We start from the raw sequence: 22999 nt of genomic DNA on the forward strand, positions 1-22999 counted from the left end.
CTAATTTTGTATTTTTAGTAGAGATGGGGTTTCTCCATGTTGGTCAGGCTGGTCTCAAACTCCTGACCTCAGGTGATCCGCCTGCCTCGGCCTCTCAAAGTGCTGGGATTACAGGCGTAAGCCACCATGCCCGGTCTCTTTTATTTTTTGAGACAGAGTTTTGCTCTTGTTGCCCAGGCTGGAGTGCAGTGCTGAAATCTTGGCTCACGGCAACCTCTGCCTCCTGGGTTCAAGCGATTCTCCTGCCTCAGCCTCTCAAGTAGCTGGGATTACAGGCGTGTGCCACCACACTCAGCCAATTGTTTATTTTTAGTAGAGATGAGGTTTCACCAGGTTGGCCAGGATGGTCTCAAACTCCTGACCTCAGGTGATCCACCCGCCTCAGACTCCCAAAGTACTGGGATTACAGGGTGAGCCATTGCACCCAGCCAAGAATACTTTTCTTCACTAAAGTTTTTTTTTGCCTCAGAAAACAAAACAAAAAAGACTCTTTTATCACCTGAGGTCCCGTCACTTCTTTAAAAGTTTAGAGTGACTTTTTTTGATGTCTACTTTACTACCAACTTGCTTCATTGCCCCAAATACCCTTATAGGAGGAGGTGCACTGGAGTCAGGAACCCTGACATCTCAGTGCTGTTCTTAACTTGCCCCACAGTCTTTGAAGTAGAGTGTGGTGGAAAAAGAATGGGTCCAGGAAGTCAGGACACTTGGGACCTTGTCCCAAGCTGGCCTGTTTTTAGCAGGGTGAGTTTAGGCTAATCACTTCCCTTCAGATGAGGCTTAGTAAGGCCTGGTTCCTTTCAGCAGGTGCTATCTGTTCAACCAGTACCGTGCTTAAAGAAGCCACGCAATTTTGCAGAAAGAAAAAGTTGTCTACAGGTCTACCTGCTGAACAAATTCCCACACTATACAACTTGACTTGGTCCTGAATGGCTGTTGGTATTCTGATTTTAAAATGGATTAATGGAAAACTTTTCTGAGACCAAACATTTTATCTTGTTATCATGTAAGAAACCAAAGTATTTTCCCCTACACTGAAATACCTACTAAAACCTAAAATATTTGTATCTATAAAAGGTGATTTTAAAAACTCCAACCATCATACTATTGCATACCTAAACCATCAAACCAGTGTTAAATTTCCTTAATGGTATTAATTTTACCTTTTTTTTTTTTTGACATGGGGTCTTGCTGTCGCCCAGGCTGAAGTGCAGTGGTACGAACTCCGCTCACTGCAGCCTCTGCCTCCCGGGTCCAAGCGATTTTCCTGCCTCAGCTTCATGAGTAGCTGGGATTACAGGCTCATGCCACCACGCCCAGCTAATTTTTGTATTTTTAGTAGAGACAGGGTTTCACCATGTTAGCCAGGCAGGTCTTGGTGACCCGCCCACCTCGGCCTCCCAAAGTGTTGGGATTACAGGTGTGAGCCACCACATCTGGCCTAATTTTACATTTTTTTTGAATCATTATCCAAATAGGGTCCAAACACTGTGTCATGTGTCTCTTAAGTCTCCTTTATAAGCTCCCATTCCATCTGTTTCCCTTGTAATTTATTGAAGAAACCAGGTCATTTGCCTTGGAATTTCCTCTCAATATGGCTGATTGAAGTCCCACTGTATTTTTAAAACATGTTTCTGTATTCTCTTATTTCCTGTAAAATGGTAGGTATAATTAGACTTGATTTTTGGGCAATACTTCACATAGAATGTCAGTGTTCTACAAAGTAACTGAGAAGAGTTCACATGTTCAGGTCTTTATAAAATAATAAAAATTGGATTTTATCACATATTTATTAAAGACAATCATTTATAGTTTATAAAAAAATACTGCCCTGATATACACAAAATTTTCTACTCCCACCCACCGCCCCCCCCCCACCCCCATGTCCACACCAATATTCAATCTAGATTGGTTTAATCTTGAAGTGTAATCCAATAAGACTGAAGACCAAACACTTCAGGTCCTGGACAAGATAATAAAATACTCGTAAGCCTTCTGGATCCCTAAAATGCAAAAGGAAAAATGTTTAGGCATTAAAACTTTGACCCATCAAGTGTACCTAAAAAGGAAAAGACTATATATTAAAATGGTATATTATGAGGTAATTTAAATATGCTGAGTTTTTAATATAGGGAAATGTTTACATTAAGTGAAAAAAATAATTAAAATAACAATTATTAATCTCAACTATTTTTTATGCTTCTTAAAAAGTATATATTCTATTAATGCACAGAAAAAAAGATTAAAAAGAAATACTGCAAGATATTAATAACGGTTGTCTGATTGATAAGGTTGTGGATGATTTTCCCCTTTCTACTTTTCTACATTTCCTGTATTTTCTACAATGAGCATATATTACTTTCAGAGTTAGGAAAACTTTGTTTTGTTTTGTTTTTTGAGACGGAGTTTTGCTCTTGTTGCCCAGGCTGGAGTGCAATGGCGTGATCTCAGCTCACTGTAACCTCTGCCTCCCAGGTTCAAGAGATTCTCCTGCCTCAGCCTCCTGAGTAGCTAGGATTACAGGCATGCACCACTACGCCTGGCTAATTTTTTGTATTTTTAGTAGAGACGGGGTTTCTCCATGTTGGTTAGGCTGGTCTTGAACTCCCAACTTCAGGTGATCCGCCCGCCTCGGCCTCCCAAAGTGATGGGATTACAGGCGTGAGCCACCACACCCGGCCCGAGTTAGGAAAACTTTTTTAAAAAGTAGTAGTACTAAGCAGGACCAAGAGGTTGAAGATTACTGTGGCATCACTGGCTAAGAAGAGTGTCCAAAGGAAGACAATTATGCCCAACATTTGCCAAAAGTGAGCCGTACCTAATCCTGAACCCTCAAAACATAAGAGCCAAAGAAGTTGCCAAATTCTAAGGATTCTTTGTAGCACATAGGTTCATGCCTCAACTTGATAATCTGCCCCACTGACAACATGAATTTTAAAATCTTGATCCCTTTTCACCAAACCAATGCTTTTGTAAAAAATAATAAATTTAAAGCAGGGCACGGTGGCTCACGCCTGTAATTCCAGAACTTTGGGAGGCTGAGGCAGGCGGATCATGAGGTCAGCAGTTCGAGACCAGCCTGGCCAACATGGTGAAACCCTGTCTCTACTAAAAATACAAAAAAATTAGCCGGGTGTGGTGGCAGGTGCCTGTAGTCCCAGCTACTCAGGAGGCTGAGGCAGGAGAATCGCTTGAACCCAGGAGGCAGAGGTTGCAGTGAGCTGAGATTGTGCCACTGCACTCCAGCCCAGGTGACAGTGTGACACTCCATCTCAAAATAATAATAATAATAATAGTAAATTTAAAATAAAATAAAATTTAGATCCTAAAAAATGTCAAGTTTCATCGAAGTCAGATTTTAAGATGTGCCAGTCTCAACAGTCACACTGAGAAAGCTATTCAGACTTGGTGACTCTACGGTTTATCATGAGTACATTTTTGGCATATTCCATTTTTTGTTCTGGCTGCTCCTATGCATTAATCTGTATGTGTGTGTCAACAAGAAGCTCGCAGTAGCAATGGCGGAATGAAACACCAAAAGTAATAGGAGCAAGTCCTCAAAAATAATTTGGGGTCCCTCCCTAACAAGGAGGACAAAACTGCCCATCTGCATTTTGCATTTGCCCCAGATCTTCCCATAATGGTCCCAATTTGGTTAAGGTTTCTTATCAATCTGCTCCAAAACAGACACAACTGGATATAAGGATCACACACACTTACTTGGATTGATTGACGTCAATAAGGGAACCAATTTTTGATGTTGTAAAAGAAATGTGTTCATCTCCAATGACGATTTCAAGCTCCTAGAAACATTTTAGAAAATCTAAGTCAAGTAGAATTGGATTATTCATCAAGCACACAGAAGGATTAGTCATTTGCCAAATCACACAAACTTGACTACAGATGGCCACAAAAACAAGGGCAGTTCACTCTGAGCACTAAACTGTGCTGGGCACTAGAAACAAGAGATAAATACAGCTCATATTTAGAAGAAGTTGTACCCTTAAGGCTCTACCATTTCTCAGATTTGGAAAAATCTATGTAGGTTTTTTTTTTTTTTTTTTTTTTTTTTTTTTTTTTTTTCCTGAGACAGAGTCTCGTTCTGTTGCCCAGGCTGGAGTGCACTGGCATGATCTTGGCTCACTGCAACCTCCGCCTCCCAGGTTCAAGCAATTCTCCTGCCTCAGCCTCCTGAGTAGCTGGGACTACAGGTGCCCACCACCATGCCTGGCTAATTTTTTTGTATTTTTAGTAGAGACGGGGTTTCACCATGGTAGCCAGGATGGATTTTTTTATTTTTAATAGAGACAGGGTTTCACCATGTTGGCCAGGCTGGTCTCGAACTCCTGACCTCAGGTGATCCGCCTGCCTCAGCCTCTCAGGTGCTGGGATTATAGGCACAAGCTACTGCGCCTAGCCTATGTAGTATTTTGTATGAGTTTTCATTGTCAACAATGTGGAGTAACATGAATACATCTATGTTTTAAAAATACCAAACAATTGGACTGGGTGTGGTGACTCACACCTGTAATCCCAGCAGTTTGGGAGGCCAATGCAGGAGAATCGCTTGAGCCCAGCAGTTTAAGAGCAGTCTGGACAACTTGGCAAAACCTCATCTCTACAAAAAATACGAAAACTAGCTGGGTGTGGTGGCGTGCATCTGTGGTCCCAGCTACTAGAGAGGCTGAGGTGGGAGGATCCCTTCACCCCAGGAGGTCAAGGCTGCAGTGAGCCATGATCTCATCACTGTACTCCAGCTTGGGCAACAGAGTGAGACCCTGTCTCCAACAATAACAAACAAAAACCAAAACCAAAGAATCTAATCTATCTAGGCAACTTCCAGACCTTAGGTGTGATCCCCACTTTGTCACTCCCTACCTGTATGATGTTGGATCTCAATTTCCAAACAGTGACATGAGTACCATAAACCTTCAAAAAGTATCTATGTGTAGCCTACTGGGTGCTAGGTATTGTTCTCAGTGCTTTGGACAGATAAGTAAAACCAAGCAAACCAAAGATCTCTGCCCTGTGGAATTTATATTCTTGTGAGCCCTATTTACTTTTTCTTCTTTTTGATTCATATATACTTTTTGTTATAATTCAATCAGAAAATAGAAAAAACTGAGATGTTTCCAATGCTCAGATTTATAAATTATTGCCATACTTGTGTCAGATTTTTTTTAAAAAAGAAGTAAAATACTACAAAGTTTATGTCCATCTCCCATTCTGTTCTCCTTCCTGTATCCCCTGACTTGTTCCACTCGTTTCAGATTTGGTAGTATGTTTTTACTTATTTCTTTTTAGATACAGGGTCTCACCCTGTCACTGAAGCTGAAGTGCAGTGGTAGGATCAGAGCTCACTGTAACCCTGAGCGCCTGGGCTCATGCTATACTGCACCTAAATTAGCCTCTCGAATAGCTAGGACTACACGTATGCGCCACCAGTTAATTTTTAGGGTTTTTGTTTGTTTGTTTGTCTTTTGTAGAAAAAAGGTCTCACTGTGCTCAGGCTGGTCTTGAGCTCCTGGCCTCAAGTCATCCTCCCACCTTGGCCTCCCAATTAAGAAAAAAAGTGCTGGGAATGCAGGCATGAGTCACTGCACCTGGCCTAGACGTGGTAGTGTGCCTTAAAATTTTTACAAAAATGGTCTTATTATACATACTTTTTACATTTTTCATTCCACATTGTTTTCGAGATTTATCAATGTTGAGTTACACAGATCTAGCTCATTAGTTTTAAATGCTTATGGTATTCCATTTCCCTACTGAAATAAACTTAAGTTCTGAATTTTTATTCCTATAAACAATGTAGCAATATTCTTCTATACGTCTCCTTGTACATGTGAAAATGTCTCCACATAATTCCTAGTATTTTAAATGTTGCCAGATACCACAAAATTACTCCCTAACGCGGTTATACTAATTTTATTCTCTTTTCTCCTATCATTTTTTAAATTTGGTAGATTTTTTTCTGTTGTTATTCTAATGGGTCTGAAATGGTATCTCACTGTTGTCCTTTCGTTTTACAAATGAAGCCGTAAATCTTTTCATATTAGCCACTAGTTTGATCTTGTAAGTTATCTATTCATAACCTTTGCACATTCTGCCATGGGAGTGTCTTTTTATTAATTTGTAATTCTTTATATATTCTGGATGGAGAACTCTTGCCAGTTTTATGTTTTGCAGATATCTTCTTCCGGTCTATGGCTTATCTTTCAACTTTATCTTGCCATCTTTTGTCAAACCTAAGTTGTAAAGAAGTCAAATTTACCAATCTTACCCCTTAAGGAGTTTTAAAAACTCCTTCTCTACCCAGAAATAATAAAAGTCTATATTCTGTTTAAAATTTTTGATTTCTATGGCCTAATTTAAAAAATATTCCATAAATATATTGTCAGCTGTCCTGGTACAATTTATTAAATAATTCGTTCTTTTCCCATTAATGTGAAAGTCCACCTCTGTAGTACACTTTTCCAAGTTTCCATATATTCATAGGTTGGTTTCTGGGCTCTCTATTCTGTTCCATTTGTTTAGCTGTCAATTCCAGAGGCAATATCATACTACAAATGACCATAGCTTTATAAGAAATCTCCAGTATTATTTTGGCTACTCTTGCCTCTGATTTTCCATGAATTTAATGCTCATTCTATTCGATTCTAAAGGGAAAAAAAAGCCTACTGCGATTTTTATTTGAATTAAGAGTGAATTTATAAATTACTTTGTTGAAAACCGACATCTTTATGATACTGAATCTTGCCATCCACAAAAACGATACATAGTTTTGTCCTTCTATAAAGCCCTTTCAAGTTTTGTACATCTTGTTAAATGCATTCCCAAGTTCTTTATAACTTTTCTTGCAATTATTAATGGGATTGATTTTAATTACAGTATCCAATGGCTTATTGCTGGTACAAAGGAATATGCCCTTCCCTCTTTACAGAATTGTTGTGATGGCAGAACAAGTTAACAGAAATAAAAATTTTATAAATGGTAAAGCAAAATACATATATATGATATTACTGAGATCCCTCGAACATAAATTAAAGTTAACTTTAGTAACTACTGAGAGTGGATTTTTTAAAAAAACTCTTCTTCAAGGGTTGGTCCATTATTTTGAGATTATTAGGAATGAGTTTATATGGGTTTTCATATTAATTTAACAAATACATTATTATTGAGCTTTTACTATAGATAGGTACTATTTTAGTCACTAGAGATATAGCAGTGAAAAAAACTGAAAAGCAAGTAAGACAGTTTTAGACAATAATAAGTGCTACAAAGACAACACATATTGTGATGAAACTGAAAGTAAAAAGCAAAAAACACACACACAAAAAGACAACACAACAGATCTTTTTCTTAATGATGGGAAGAGACTTCTTAGATTGGATGGACAGGCAAGACATCACTGAGGAAGTGACTTTTGAAGACCTCAATAATAGAGACAGTCTTGTATAGAGTTAAAGGAAGAATATTTTAGGCGGAATGTGGCAAGTGCAAAGGCCCTGAAGTAAGAACCACCTAGGTATGTCTGAGGAACAGAAATGAAACTAGTAAAGTTTGAACACCATGACAGATTGGAAGCATGGTAAAAGATAAGGTGGGAGTTTGAATTTTAAGTACAGTGGGAAGCCATTGGAGTTTAAATCAGTGGAATACATAAGCAAATTTACATTTTTAAAGATCAGACTGGTAGAATGCAGCAGCTCACGCTTGTAACCCCAGCACTTTGGGAGGGTAAGGCGGGCGGATCACCTGAGGTCAGGAGTTTGAGACTAGCCTGGCCGACATGGTGAAACGCCATCTCTACTAAAAATACAAAAATTAGCTGGGCATGGTGGTGTGTGCCTGTAATCCCAGCTACTCTGGAGGCTGAGGCAGGAGAATCGCTTGAACCCAGGAGGCGGAGGCTGCAGTGAGCCGAGATCATGCCACTGCACTCCAGCCTGGGTGACAGAGTGAGACTCCATCTCAAAAAAAAAAAAAAAAATCAAATCACACTGGCTTTCAGGATGGAAAAATGGATGGTATGGAACAAGAGGAAAAACAAGGAAATCTATTAGAAGTCTGGATTAGGATGGTAGCAGTCAGAGTAAAAATACCTTTTCTGTTAATTAAGTTCAATATGACAGTGGCTTTTATTTTTTAGTTACCAAAATGGTGCTCAGAATGAATATATACATTAATGTATATAAATATACATGAATTTAAATACATACACTGAATTATTTGTATGATTTTCCTTTCATTAGATTGTTGAAATAATTATGTTCTATTTCTCTTTGTATCTCCACAATGCTTTGTCCATAGTAGTTAGTACGTGAGAATAGGCAGCAAAAACTTTATGTGGAGGAGGGAGTGTGGGAGGTCCTAAGAAGAAATTCAAGGCTGGGTTCTTGGTGGCCAGCAGCACTTGTTCTCCCTGTTCCTTCCCATGGGATTAATGCTTCCTTAGACCAAGGCGCTGGCAATCTGCTTTCTGCAGGGCTGGGACCACCACCACCACCACCACCACCACCACCACCACCACCACACACACACACACACACACACACACACACACAGTTTCACTATCATATGCAGATTACTAAACCTCATCTTATTTGTAAGATTTCTGCACTACAGGATAATCAATAAAACACACCTGCCGGCCCACTCGGTCAGGAGGAGGCCACAGTGCATCATCCTCTTTGGTAATTTCACTGTCATCAATTATTCTCTTCAGTTCCTCCATCACGCTTTTATGTACATAAGCCTGAAAGCAAGTTAAAAAACAAAATGTATGTTGTATCCTTAAGCAGTGCTTTGACTCAGATAGTGATGGAAGATAAAAATAACTGTTCCTGCAGACTTATTTCTGGCATCTCCTTAAGTGGGAAGACATTCATGCTCAACCTCGGCATGGTGCAGGTGAGGGACAGGGTCAGAAGTATCCAATAACTGCACCTCGGTCCCCTATCTAGCTGTTACTACCTCCTGGTACATCCTGTTCACATGGCCCTTCTGCCTGCCCACAGAGCCAACTCACAACGAAACCCAAAACAGATCTGTGAGTGCCCCCTGCCATGGTTTCAATGTTTGTGCCTCCTCCAAAAAATTCATATTGAAATTAATCCCCAATGCAACAGTGTTAAGAGATATGGCCTTTAGGAGGTGATCAGGCCTTGAGGGCAGAGGCCCCAGGGATAGATTAGTGCCTTAGAAGAGAGCTTAAGGGAACTAGCTGGCCCCTTTCTTGTTCTTTCACCAAATGAGGACACAGCATTCATCCCTTCTGGAGGATGCAAAAACTAGGCACAGTTGAGGAAGCAGAGACTGGGCCCTCACTAGACACTGAACCTGCCAGCGCCTTGATCTTGGACTTTCCAGCCTTCAAAATTGTGAGAAATATATTTTTACTGCTTACAAATTACCCAGTCTCAGGCATTTTGTTGTAGCAAAAAAGAGACTGCAACACCCACATGCCCTGGTTATTCTTTTTTTTTTTTTTTGAAATGGAGTCTCGCTGTGTCACCCAGGCTGGAGTGCAGTGGTGTGATCTCGGCTCATTGCGAGCTCTGCCTCCTGGGTTCATGCCATTCTCCTGCCTCAGCCTCCCTAGTAGCTGGGACTACAGGCACCCGCCACCATGCCCAACTAATTTTTTTGTATTTTCAGTACAGACAGAGCTTCACCGTGTTAGCTAGGATGGTCTCGATCTCCTGACCTCATGATCCACCCGCCTCGGCCTCCCAAAGTGCTGGGATTACAGGCGTGAGCCACCGCGCCCGGCCAGTTATTCTTAACTAGGTAATACACTCTTGAAGATTTTAAAAGATATGCCTGTGTAAAAAAAGTGAGGATATTGACATGTGTGAACAAGCATAAAATCAATAGCTAAAATAACAGTATGAAAATATATGCTAAGACATTTTCAAAGGTGGCAAAGTGGTTAAAAGGAAAGAGTAGCTTTGATGAAGCCTTAATGATATAGTAGAAATCACAGAACAGAGAATATGAACTTTACTGGGGCAGGATTGGGAATTCCTGCTGTATCTCTTTCTAGCAGGGGTAACTCTGAACAAGCCTCATAATTAATATCTGGGCCTTTATTTTCTTATTTGTAAGGGGGCTATAATACCCTCCCCCATCACATGGGCTTACAATCAGGGTTAAATAAGATGCCATGTCTGACATCTAACATGCATTCAATGATGTCAACTGCTTTCCCATGCTCCCTTTCTCACTCGGATGCAAATTAAATAGCTCTCCATTGTGTACTATGTGCCAGGAAATATACAGAGCACTTTAAATATAACATATTTAATTTTATGACAGCACTTGGGAGTGGGAGGTAGCTTTTATTATTCCTGTTTTTACAGGTGAAGAAACAGATTTATCAAGTTCAGCCAGGAACTTGCCCAAGGCTACATGGGGTAGTAAGCAGCAGACTCAGGGTTCAAACCAAGGTATGTCAAAGGTTACCAGTAATTGATTCCACATTGTAAAATTAAAAAATCCCAACTAAAAGATGATTTGGGAAATAATCCAGAAGCTGTCTATAGACATGTGTCTCTCTCCCTGTTCTTTATCTTTCAATACTACTAGAAACAATAAAAACAATGCAAGACAAAAAGCTGAAATGTAGCAAATGAAGGACTCTCAGAAGGCAGAAGGCTCATACCTCTTTTCTGATCATGACGTCATTCTTGTAATTGCTGTTGTTGGCATATCTTAACTTCCCTGTGGGGGCAAAAAACAATTTCAATGTATAATAAAAACGTATGAATAAAGCATCAATACCATACCAAGGCATCAGCAGTTGCCCAAAATGTATCTAACTTGCTCAAAGTGTCTAACAGATTTATTATTTACTCTTAAGGTATTTCAACAATACTAGTCTTTTCAGTTCTTCACTTCAGGCTTAAACAGCCAAATATACAGCTGACACTCAACTACTGCAAAAAGCAGCTCAGGTGAGGTATAAACACAGACAGGCTCTTTTCTGACTTTGTCGAATCACATTTTTGCAGGTGAACATCCTGAAAACAGGCATAGTAATTGATAACTTACCAGCACATAGGACCTCCTGAGGCTCAAATGAGCTGTGAAAACATTTTGAAAACTGTAGGATGCTGTTTACATATATTATCATGTGACTGTGCCACACTCTATTTCTGTGATGGAAAAGCTGCTGCTTTTATCACTGAGCACATCTGGTACACAAGACCCTTTGCCCACGTGTGCATCTGACAGATTAATGTGAGTATACGGTGGGGATGAGGAGAAGACAGAAAGAAATAGAAGACATGTAGACTAGAAGACATACATGTGAGATGAGCCCAATGAATTTATTCCAACAGCCTCTGTGCTGTCTCTCTGCCTCAAGTTTCTTCACATTCAGTTCACTGTCCATACAGTGGACAAGGTGATGTGGTAACAGATCTATCAGATTAGGTTACTCTAATACTTTGATAAAGTCAATGGCTTTCCACTGCCTTCCTGGTAAAATCCAAACTCCTCAACATGGCATACAGCTAAGCTAAGCCCCTGCCTGCTTTTCCAGCCTCATTCCTGCAATATTCTTCCCTCACACAGCTGGAGTCAAACTACTTGGTTTCTGCCTGAAACATCCCAAGCACTTTTTGGTTTTCAGCCTATTTGCATGCTGTCTAAAATGCCTTCTTGACTCTTCTTGGTCTCCTAACCAATTCCTCACATCCCCTCCTCCCATCATTTTATGTAGGAAGCCTCCTCTGACCCTCAGGCTTGGTTAGGTGCACGCTTCTCTGCTGCGAGCCTCCTGTTTCTTTTTACCACAACACCTAATATGCTGTTTTATCACTGCTTACAAATCTATCTCCCTCACAGTCGGGGCCTGTCAGATTCATCTTTGTGCCCCACTTAGTGGATGTCTTCTGTCATCTTTGATTCCTCTTTCCTTCACCACAGTGCCTCTGCCAACAAAATCCTATCAACGATCAAAGTCCAGTTGGTTCTGCCTCCAACAGTTTCCTAAATCTTTCTCTCCATTTCTACTATCTCTGTAGTCCCAACCAATACCTTTTTTTTTTTGAGACAGAGTCTTGCTCTGTCACCCAGGCTGGAGTACAGTGGCACTATCTCAGCTCACTGCAACCTCTGCCCCAGGTTCAAGCGATTCTCCTGTCTCAGCCTCCCGAGCAGCTGGGATTACAGGCGTCTACCACCACACCCAGCTACTTTTTGTATTTTTAGTAGAGGCGGGGTTTCACCTTGTTGGCCAGGCTGGTCTCAAACTCCTGACCTCAAGTGATCCGCATACCTCGGCCTCCCAAAGGGCTGGGATTACATGCGTGAGCCACCGCGCCCGGCCCCCAACATCTTTCTTGTCTTGACAACTGCAACAGTCTCCTAATCAATAGCCTTGTTTCCACTCTTGCCCATTCTGCAACCGATAACCAGAATGGTTTTTCAAGAACAGATCATATTTCTTCTCTGCTTAAAACCTTCCAAGCCCGGCCAGGCGCGGTGGCTCACACCTGTAATCCCAGCGCTTTGGGACGCCGAGGCGGGCGGATCGCCTGAGGTCAGGAGTTCGAGACCAGCCTGGCCAACATGGTGAAACTCCGTCTCTACTAAAAATACAAAATTAGCCGGGCGTGGTGGTGGGCGCCTGTAATTCCAGCTACTTGGGAGGCTGAGGCAGGAGAATCGCTTGAACCCGGGAGGCGGAGGTTGCAATGAGCCGAGATCGCGCCATTGCGCTCCAGCCTGGGCAAAAAGAGCAAAAGCCGTCTCAAAAAAAAAAAAAAAAAAAAGTCTTCCAAGTCCAAACTCTTTACCGTGGTCTATAAAGACCTACAAGGTGCCGCTCCTACCTACCTATCCGACATCATCTCCTGCTATCTCCCAGCTCACCACTCTTCAACCACACTGACCACCTGAGACACGCCTAGCTCATTCCCGCCCTGCAGCCTTGACATCTGGTATTCCCTTTGGGTAGAATGGTCTTCCTTGTGAGCTTCACAAGGCTGAGCCCTTCTTGTCAATTAGGACTCGACTGCAATATACCCTTTAGAGAGCTCTCTAATGGCCAACCTATCTAAAAGCAGCCCATCCAGCAATTATTCTACCATGTTATTTTTTGACCACTCACTGCTATCTGGAATAATCTTTTTGTTTATGATCTCTCTCCCGGCAGTAAAACACAAGTTCCACGAGAGAGGAAGTTTGTCTACCTTCGCTGCCGTATCCCCAAAGAGTGGAACAGAGCCTGGCACACAGTGGGCGTTCAGTCAACGTTTGTTGAATGGATAGGAAGATCCCGTGGAGCAGATACAGTGGCGTTCCTTTCAGATCTGCACTGCACAGGTCTCAGTCCCTCCCTCCTCTAGTTACCCACAGATTTCCCACCCTGGGCCTCCCCACTCGCCGGCCCCCAGGCCTGGTCCCCGCTCCCGGCGGGCGGCAGGCTGCTTTTACCGTCCGGTCGGAACTCAAACTCCAGGAACTCGTGGCCGAACTTGCCCTTGTGTCCCACGTAGTAACGCAGATAAAAGTCGCTCTCCATGGCTCCCAAAAGACAACCGAGCCTGAACTTCCAAGAGCAAGCCGCACTGCCGCGTTCTGCGCCCGACACTGACGTTTGCGGCGGCGCGCGGAAGTGACGTCAGGTCCTGTCGTCGCGTCGTGGAGGGGTTCCTTCTCGCTAACCTCTTCGCCCGGAAGTGGCAACAAGACTGCCACGCCCCTTCACGCCTAGTCTGCAACGAACTTTGTTTAACCCGGAGGCGGGGCCAGCCAGCTCCGCCCCTCCAGCTGGACGCGGGAGCGAGGTTGAGGTTCCTATCCGTGGGTTCTCTCCAGGCCTGAGGCCGAGAGCCAGCCGCCTGCCTACCTCTGGGCTTTGAACGCCGGGTCTGGTGACTTCGCTTAAAGACCTCGGGCCGAAGGCCCGCCAGGCTCAACCTCGGTTCACAGGACCCCCGACTTGTGTGAGTCGTACACCGCTCCTTACCGTCTCTGGACCTAGGTCATCTCGGCAGTAAAATGGGGTGAAATGACCCGACCTCCCCGGAGGATGCCGCGCACGATGTGTGCCTCAAGTTGGCTTCCACTGACCTGAACTGTTAAGAAAGCCCTCCTCAGTGACGCCTTCCCTGAATCCACAGTGGAGACTGCCGTTTCCCTGGAACTAATTCACCCACATTTACCCATTTCATCCCTTTCCACCTTTTATTTCTACCTTTCTGCCCCACTGATCTCTAGAATAGGTGCTGTGAGAAGTTAGAGTATTTGATCTCCCACTCTCCAGTCATCCTACTTACCAAGCAGTGATTCTCTGCCTGGCTGCACATTGGAATCACTTGGGGAGCCTCTAAAAATACTGATGCCAGGGCTCTACCCCAAGCCAGTTAAAACCTCCAGCGCTGGACCTGGGCATTGGTACTTTTTGTAAAGCTTTCAGGTGAGTCAGAGTTGAGGACCACTGACCAAAGAGGCTCTTTTCAGGGCAAAGTTGTCCTCTGTGAAGCCTTTGTGGCTCTGGAAAAAATTTACAGTTGAGTAGGCCCAGGGCAATCAAGATCATAATTATGTAATAGGAACCTGCTTTCACTCGTCTAAGTTCTAGGCTTAGAAAGAATGAATGGTTCTAGAGATAGTGCTGAGATGACATCATTCTTGGGTCCAGGAAACTAGAACTGTATACGATTTTGTAAGTTGGGACAGTAGTCTTTGATTCCTATTTGCAGTCTGTTTTTTTTTTTTTTTTTTGAGACGGAGTTTCGCTCTTGTTGCCCAGGCTGGAGTGCAATGGAGTGATCTCAGTTCACCACAACCTCGCCTACCTAATTTTTAAGTTTTTTGTAGAGACAAAGTCTCTCTATGTTGCCCAGGTTGGTCTCAAACTCCTGGGTTCAAGTGATTCTCCTGCGTTAGCCTCCCAAGTAGCTTGGATTACAGGCATGCGCCACTATGTCCAGCTAATTTTTGCAATTTTGTATTTTTAGTAGAGACGGGGTTTCACCGTGTTGGCCAGGCTGGTCTCGAACTCCCGATCACAGGTGATCCGTCTGCTTCAGCCTCCCAAAGTGCTGGGATTACAGGCATGAGCCACCGTGCCTGGCCCCCAGTCTTAACACTGAGTCCTTTTCTCCCTGAAAAAGCATTAGCAGCAGAGTGTAGAGTAGGTGTGTGTGGGGGAATCATTGGACACAGGTTAAAATAATCCCTTGTGTAACAATGACTCATTGTAACCAAAGGTGAACTGACTCAACTTTTTAGACTTCAGTTTCCTTCTCTTTAAAATGAGCATAATAATGCACACCTAGCAGAACTGTTATAAGAAGCAATGTCTCGGAAACTGTAAATTGCTGTAAAACCATAAGACATTTTTATTACAGAACACTGGATATGGGTGGTAACAAGGGAATTGTATAAAAGAGAAGGGGGCTAGTCACGGTGGCTCATACCTGTAATCCCAGCACTTTGGGAGGCTGAGGCAGGAGGATCACTTGAGCCCAGGAGTTTGAGACCAGCCTGGGCAACATAGGCGACTTTGTCTCTACAAAAAATTTAAAAAATAGGTAGCTGTGGTGGTGCACACCTGTAGTCGCAGCTACTTGGGAGGCTGAAGTAGGAGGATAATTTGAGCCTGGGAAGTCGAGGCTGCAGGGAACCATGATCACACCAGTACACTCCAGCCTGGGTGACAAAGCAAGACCCTATCTCAAGAAAAAGAAAAAAAGGGAACCACCAGGTATTAAGCACCTAATAAATGTCAGCCCCTAGGGTCAGTGGGATTACCTGTGCTTGTTCTTTGAATCATCCCAAAAATCTTGAGGTGGTAATTAGAGTTAAGTACGTAGAGGGATTAAACAATTGCTACAAGGTTATTTTCCAGGAGTAAAATTATAAAAATCATAAGTGAATCTGGGGATCTAAAGATGTGGCAAATAACAAAAGTGTTGAGAAATTCAAAGGACTCACAACTCCAGTCAGGCTGTGAAGTAATCCAGGTTTCTGGATATGAGACATGGTGTAACTGAAAGAGGATGGTCGGTGTGTCTGCGGTGCCTGCATTCAGCGTCATTTATTGAGCATCCACTGAGTGTTATGTGCAGAGAGGATACAATGTTGAGCAAGACAGTTCTTTACAGAGCTTGCAGGAGGCAGTTAAGGAGCATACAAGTAATTACCATGTAAGGATAAGATTACCAATAGAGGAAGCACAGAGTACTCTGGAAGAACCTGAGGTGACTCCTAATCCAGTGTAGGGTCCTCAGGGAAATGTTCCCGAAGGAAATGTTCCAGACGGAGGCCCAGAACTGTGTGATTAGAATATAGAGTAGTGAGCGATGAGGCTGGTGACGGGGCAGAAGCCAAATCATGAAGGGCTTTATAAGCCATATTAAAAGAGTTTGGGCAAACCCAAGAATATTGGATTTTAGTGCCAGCAAAGCAGTTGAAGGGCTTTAAGCAGGAAAGTGGAAAGAAGAGGTGGTGATACATCTATGGCACTTTAGAAAGACACTTTGGCTGCAGTGTTGTAGGTTAGATTGGAAAATGAAAAGACTAGAAGTATGACATTCAGATAAGTAGTTAAAATATTAGCTGGGCAGGGTGGCATGCGCCTGTAGCCCCAGCTACTCGGGAGGCTGAGACAGGAGAATTGCTTGAGCCCAGGAGGCAGAGGTTGCAGTGAGCTATGATCCTACCACTGTACTCCAGCGTGGGTAACAGAGTATGACCCTGTCTCTTAAAAAAAAAAAGTAAAGTAATGGAGATAGAAAAGTGGATGGATTTGAGATGGAATACCATAATTTAAAGGGTAGGCAAAGGAGACTAAGATGTGGCCAGAGAGATAGGAGAAAAACCATGAAATGGTATCATGGAAGCCAAAATAAGAGTATTCCAAGAAAAGAGTGGCTAACAGTGTTAACTACTGCTTCGAGGTCAAGGAAGATCAAGACTGAAAATGTTTACCAGATTTATAATCGAGGAGGTCCTGGATGACCTTGGCAAAAGCAACCCCAATGGCATGGGAATCAATGGTAGGGCAGAAGTATTGGGATGCAAGTAGGCAAAAATTGTTATGGAAGTACAGAGGTGAGTTATCTAACCTAGTCTTAGAGAAAAGGGAAGGCTTCCTGGAGGAGGCATTACCTAAGTGGAGTACTCAAGGACAAATAGGAGTTAGTCATATGGAGGCAGAGAAGGAAAATTTAGGCAGAGAATGCTACATGTACAATTGCTCTTTGGGGGCACTAAAAATAACCTTGTGACTTTGGGCAGTTACTTTGCCCATTTTCTCATCTATAAAATGGGAGTGGATAGTATTGATAGTATTTATCTCACCGAATTGTTGACAAAGATTGGGATAATTTATGTAGAATACTGGTACACATTAGGGACTCAGTGATAGTTCACTCCCCCTCATTAAAGTATTACAATGAAACAAAACTTAAAGATTTTTAAAAAATGAATTTAATCTCTCTCTAGAAACAGTGCACTGATTTTACAAACGTCCACATTTGGTTTTGTTTACCAAGATGATGCCAGTATAGCTAGTGAGATGCAACACGCCATCTTCAGCCCCCTTGCCTCTAGAAGAGACACCAGACTGCAAAGGGCACTGCATACAGAAGCTAACGGAACTCGAATGACAAGACAAAAAGAGCAGAACCAGTTAGTGTGACACAACATTCTAACATGCCTGATTCTTACATTGAATCTGGTAACTTGGGGGTTGGTGGGGGGAAACAAACAAGGAAAATCCGCTTGGGAACACTTTGATGAAGTTTGCAAACCAGCACTTTACCCCCAAATTAACAACAGCTTGTATGGAAAAAAAAATGCTCTTTTAAAAGTATATGGTTTGGACAAGTATTTGTTTTCTCTTGTAGTTTTTGTAAAAAAGTATCAAAAGCTTGGCTTTAAATATATATATATATATACAAGTGGCTTTTTAAAAATTACTTTTTTATAGCACAAAGTGTTTGTAAATGCAGAGGGTTTCTGCTAATTCTTGACTGTGCACATGGTGCATAGCCCGAATGAACAGAGCTTCCTGATTTTTTTTTAACTGAAAAATTGAAGCAGTAATTCTTTAACCTTCTAAATTATCCATACCCTAAAAATACAGTGTGAGAAGTCTGTTACTCTATCTTCATGCATTTTGGGAAAAGGAATTATTTACTCTGAAACATTTAATGCTAACTCATTTATATTTTGTGAAATGATGAGTGTATGGCTGGAGTTCGGGGGGTAGGGTGGAGAGGCTTGCATTCCTGTGCCATTTCCCCATTCCCACCAGTGTCCAACTGGACAGTGATTGGTATCCCCTCTCCAGACTCAGCGTCTTCAAAATTTTCGGTTTTCTTTCTCACAGTTGAGAAAATCTAAGAGGCTCTCGACAACATGGCATGCTTCTGTGAAAATCCCACTGCCCTTATATTAGTCTTCATTGACCATATAAAAAATCTTTGACTCAAATGTATGAAAAGCAGTGAGCATTTCCCTTTGGCCACTGGAAAGCTTGAGGCTGAATAATACCAGGTCTGCAAAGTGCTGGCAATGCATCCTAATGAATTTTCCATGATGCATTTAGTGCCTTGTACACAATGATCAAGAAATGCTTCATTGAATCAGAAATTAATCTATTTTATAAAGTGCTTACATTGAACCTCTTTCCATACAGCCTCATTTCTTGCCCCCCTTGAGCCTTTTGTTCCTGTTAGAATGAACTGTGCAATTCCTAAAGTCCCCATGCTCTTTCATACCTCTGTGTTTTAGCTCGATGTGTCTCTGCCTGAAGCAGCTTGGAATGCCCTTCTTAATTTTTAAGACTTAAGGTCACTTCTATGATGACCCTATTCCTCATCTTCTTAGGTGGAAAGACCCCTCTCTCCTTTGTGCCTTAACAGTGCTCTGAATAGAATCAATGCCTTTTTTGTTTCCACATATATCTTCCTCCACTGCTACTGTGAACTCTGTAAAGTCAGAACACGTGTGACTGACCTTTACATCTGCAGTGCCAGGTTTGTAGTTGGTATCTAGTGAGTGGTTTTAGTGAATGAATATACTGCAGTCATACTGAGATAACTGGAGGGATCAATAGGACTTACTACCATACATTTAAATCCGATCTCATTCTCTTTTTGCCAGTTAACGGGTTACTTCAATCTGTTTTATAAATAATCCGTGCTATCAAGAGTAAATAAGTACAGTTTCGTTTTCTCTGTTTCTAGAAGGCATTTCAGCTAGTGCCTTTGTCATTCCACTGGAGGAAAGGTAGACCATAGTATAGGTAGCAGGTTTGATACAATGTTTAGGCAGCCTAAAATAGTCTTCCTGCAGAAGGAAATGGAGGAAAAGCACTGGGACTGGCTTCTGATAAATTTTCTGCCCTCTTGGCATTGTCTCTGAGCTTCCTTCCAGCTCTATAGTCCAGTGATTCTGTGATCTGTGATTGGCTGTAGATACCTATGCACAGGGGGCAAAAGGCAAAAGATAGGTAACTACACCTCAAAATGAGGCTGAAAATCCTCTACAAATGGGGGAAGGTGGATCTGACTCCTCAGGTTTCATCTTATTTACTGCCGTCCAACACAGTATTTCACAATTTGTTTCTTGTAAAGGGTTGCTCCCATTGCTGCCTCTTTCAAACTGCAGTTGTAGCATATGCAGGAAACATGGATGTCTCTGAGAAAAGTTGTGAATTTCATCATCATTTTGAGATCTCAGGCTGTATGTCCAGACTCCATTCATTATTTTTTTTCTGTGATGCCAGGATCTGACTGAAAGTTTAGAAACCATGCCTTAGCCACTGTTATCATTTAATTCCTTGGAAAATTCAGTTTCTTTGGAAGAAGGTTACAGAAAAAGTCACTTGTTTTGAGTACATTTCCATGTTTTTCACTGTCATCATTTTTCTTCAGTCAAAAATAATTTTACTTTCCGTTCTTAAAAGAATAGTAATATGTGAGTAAGCTCCATAGGAGTTGGCCACCTGTTCTTAAAATTCTGTTTGGTATTGATCATTCTAGGTCAACTGCATTTACCCTCTCAATGTTTCAGGACTATCATCAACACATGCATGTCATGAGGAGATTGCTGGATTATGCAAAACACAGTGCCCAAGCTCCAGAATATAGTTATTTTCTTAGAGTTTAGGAGGCCAAGAGTGACGCAGAGGAAGGTCCTAGGTACAGGATGCTAGAACTGCAGAATGTCTGACTGAAAATTCAAAGGGTATCAAGCTGGTGAGACATCCAACTTCATTGAGTTGGGGGCATCTGGCAGGTAGGGATGGGAAGGCATTTGCTTAAATGTGTCAAGTTCCAGGTATGATGAGATTAGATGCGTCTCCTCTGCTCCTACTTAAGTAAAACACTTCCATGTTGCATCCCTGGTTGTCTAGTGGGAGTAAGTGGTAGAACAGTAGAGTTAAGAAACTCAAACTCTTTCTCTTTGGATGGGAAAGCCATTGGGGACTGAATCCTTCTGGGACTACAGGATTATGTTTCCAATGGGAGACCCCACAAATAGAAAAGAGCACTTCTCCCTTCCTCCCCCAAGGCCAGGAAAAGCAAAGAAGGTGTCTTTAATGAAGAACATCTATACATATACCCAGAGTTTTTCCTTTTATTTACAAAGCAGTAAACCAAATTCCTGTGTGAACATAAATATCCAATATACTATAATATTGCGTATGTCATTTCCCCCCTCAAATATGACTTCCATTTTGGCCAGTTGTTCTGACTTAAGCCAAAAATTAGTTTCATCTATATGAACATATGATGGTAAGTAACCTATTTATTACCTTAAAATGTTTCCCCACATAAAGGAAATGGTAGAGAGTAAGGGGAAAAGAGAAATAAGAGATGTAATAAAACCTATTCCACCATCTTTATCCTCATCCACAGCATGTCCTAGACGTTCAGTGCCTGGGTCTGTCTCTATAGTAAACTTGGGCTGTTCTGGAAATGTCTGCACTTAGCTCTGTAAGGATGGCACCCTTCAGGGTGCTTCAGAGGAAACTTACTGAATTCAACCCAAGTGTCCTGAAAGAAATTGAAGAAGTTACTCAAAGAGCTGAACTTTAAAACAAGGAGTAGCTGAGGGTGAGGCATATTCTATCTTGAGTTTCTGAGCACTCTGGTACCATGGAATGTCTGTACACTGACCTTCGCCAAAGCCAAGAAAGCCCTGGTAGGAGTCACAGCGGCCATGGGTGAGCTGAAAGGCTTTTCCTGACTTCCTGGGGTCTCAGGAATAGCCAGAGGTGAAAAGATTTGCCTTTTTTACTACATAATTGCACAAACCATGGTATCTATTTTCTGAGCCAGATTTCCAAAGGCTTTTCTGAAAACTACAAGATATACCCCTTGTGGACTGTGTGAAAATAAATTTATCTTTATGTATTTGAACAGTAGCCGTAGATGTGCCTCTTCTCTACAGATTTTTCTGTCACACACATACACATATAAACACACACATACACACACAGAGTCTGCGTGGTGGGCCAAACATGCCAAAAATAAATACTTTCACTTCTCTAAATTATTATAGAACTCATCTGATTTTTAAAATATGTTAATAAATAATCTAAATGGGGGAGGGAGTTGAAGTGTTTTTTTTTTTTTACTTATGTTGATGGATAGCCACAAAGCATAATCATCTTATTTACAAAAAACAAACGCCCCAAAACCTAAAAAAGCCCCCCAGCAACCAAACATCTTCTGTAAATATAGTTTTTAAATGATGAGTAAGGTACTGTGCCATTGGCCCCCATTTGGTTATGTGCATCACGTTAGTCAGCAGTAGCCATTCCACGAATTCCTCATGGGTAGTGCAACCAGTTAAAAAGTGTATAAAACATTATACGTAGAAAAACTCTCACATCCTTTGGATGTTTGCAGTTCATCATAACTTTGTGGTTACCTTTCCGCAACATAAATTTAAAAAAAAATCACACACACACATACACTCACACAGACCCATATTTAGAAACCCATTCATCCAGTCATACACCATCCAGAGTGTAGTGCATGGGACTGAATTCCATGAGGCACGAAGGGGGTGATCCCATCCTCAGGGTAGTCCATCATCTTCAAGGCTTAATGCCACTCGCTGGGGGGACAAACCAAAGAATTCATCATTAGATCCATAAGAGTTACTATTTATTGAGTATTGACAAATTATAGACTTACATTACTTTAACAGATATTAGCTCACATAATCTTCAAACTATCCTTAGAGACAGGATTTATCCTATTTATTTTACAGATGAGAAAAAAAACTCAATGAGCTTAAGTAGGGTTTGTTCTGGATCACATAGCAAGTGGCTGAACTAAAATTTGATCCAAGGTCTGCATGAATCCAAAGCTGTAGATTTTTTCATCATTCTGTTTTGTATCTTTGTAAAGTAGAGTTGCACAGATCTAAATCTTCTCAATCCTCCCTTATAGGATTTTAGGTTTGGTCAATTTCAGTGAGTTAGCTTTGGCAAATGTTAAATTTCAGACTATGAGGTTACTTGTCTCTTGCATGCTAATCACAGTTAGGAAGGTAATATACTGCACCTTCCCAACAGATTAAACAGAGTTGGGAGGCAATGCACGTTAATTAAATTCCATCCCTCTCTCCCTCACCCCTGCTTTCCAGTCATTAGGTAGATGCTAGACTCCTGTCTGCCAAAAATGGCTGACCATGAGATGGTGAGCCCACTAACCCCTGAGCCAGTCTATTCCATTGTGGACAACAGATTTAAATTCTTTCCTATATTAATGTGAAATTTGTTTGTTTATATCTTCTGACATTCCCTGATTCCATCTCTCAGACTCAGAGACAGTTCTACGTAGGACAACCCTTGAAATTTATAGATGGTGTTTGAATTCCCTTCCCTTCATTCTGAGTGTTTTCTTCTCCAGGATACACATCTAACTTTCCCCAACTAGTCCTGATGTAATCTTGTTTGCCTCTTTTCCATTTCCCAGATACCCTCCTTTGGAAAGACCCTCCCCAGCTTCAGTAC

The 22999-nt window shown here is 41.8% G+C and overlaps 2 protein-coding genes across 9 annotated transcripts in view; both read right to left on the reverse strand.

Annotated features, from left to right (window-relative positions):
- Nucleotides 1–1745: 1745 nt before the first annotated feature.
- MAGOH (mago homolog, exon junction complex subunit) lies at nt 1746–13610 on the reverse strand. 2 transcript variants are annotated; one of them, XM_032137438.2, is made up of 5 exons: nt 13444–13610; nt 10664–10722; nt 8645–8755; nt 3721–3803; nt 1746–2003 (listed from the first exon to the last, which is right to left on the reverse strand). In XM_032137438.2, the coding sequence occupies exons 1-5, from the start codon at nt 13529–13531 to the stop codon at nt 1904–1906; spliced, it is 441 nt and encodes a 146-aa protein (XP_031993329.1). In that variant the 5' UTR covers nt 13532–13610; the 3' UTR covers nt 1746–1903. The 2 variants fall into 2 exon arrangements, with proteins under 2 accessions (XP_031993329.1, XP_058286835.1); XM_058430852.1 differs by lacking the exon at nt 13444–13610 and adding an exon at nt 13200–13385 and having other exon boundaries at nt 1879–2003.
- Nucleotides 13611–17430: 3820 nt separating this feature from the next.
- The window catches only part of LRP8 (LDL receptor related protein 8), an 85545-nt gene continuing 79976 nt past the window's right edge, over nt 17431–22999 (reverse strand). For 4 of the 7 annotated variants that reach the window (XM_058430439.1, XM_032137445.2, XM_032137442.2 and 1 more), the window contains one exon: nt 19415–22095. In XM_058430439.1, coding sequence (XP_058286422.1) covers nt 22057–22095 — 39 coding nt within the window. In that variant the 3' untranslated portion in view covers nt 19415–22056. Of the gene's footprint in view, nt 22096–22999 lie in introns of all 7 variants that reach the window. The other 3 variants (XM_032137446.2, XM_032137443.2, XM_032137441.2) reach the window with 1 other exon arrangement.

This window comes from Hylobates moloch, unplaced genomic scaffold (genome assembly GCF_009828535.3).
Source record: "Hylobates moloch isolate HMO894 unplaced genomic scaffold, HMol_V3 SCAFFOLD_18, whole genome shotgun sequence".
Classification (NCBI taxonomy): Eukaryota; Metazoa; Chordata; class Mammalia; order Primates; family Hylobatidae; genus Hylobates; species Hylobates moloch.

Coding starts and splice junctions, on each gene's coding strand:
- MAGOH (XM_032137438.2), bottom strand. CDS start 13,531: ATGGAGAGCGACTTTTATCTGCGTTACTACGTGGGACACAAGGGCAAG. Junction 10,723..13,443: donor GTTTGAGTTCCGACCGGACG/GTAAAAGCAGCC, acceptor TTGCCCCCACAG/GGAAGTTAAGATATGCCAAC. Junction 3,804..8,644: donor CTGACCGAGTGGGCCGGCAG/GTGTGTTTTATT, acceptor AAATGTTTCTAG/GAGCTTGAAATCGTCATTGG.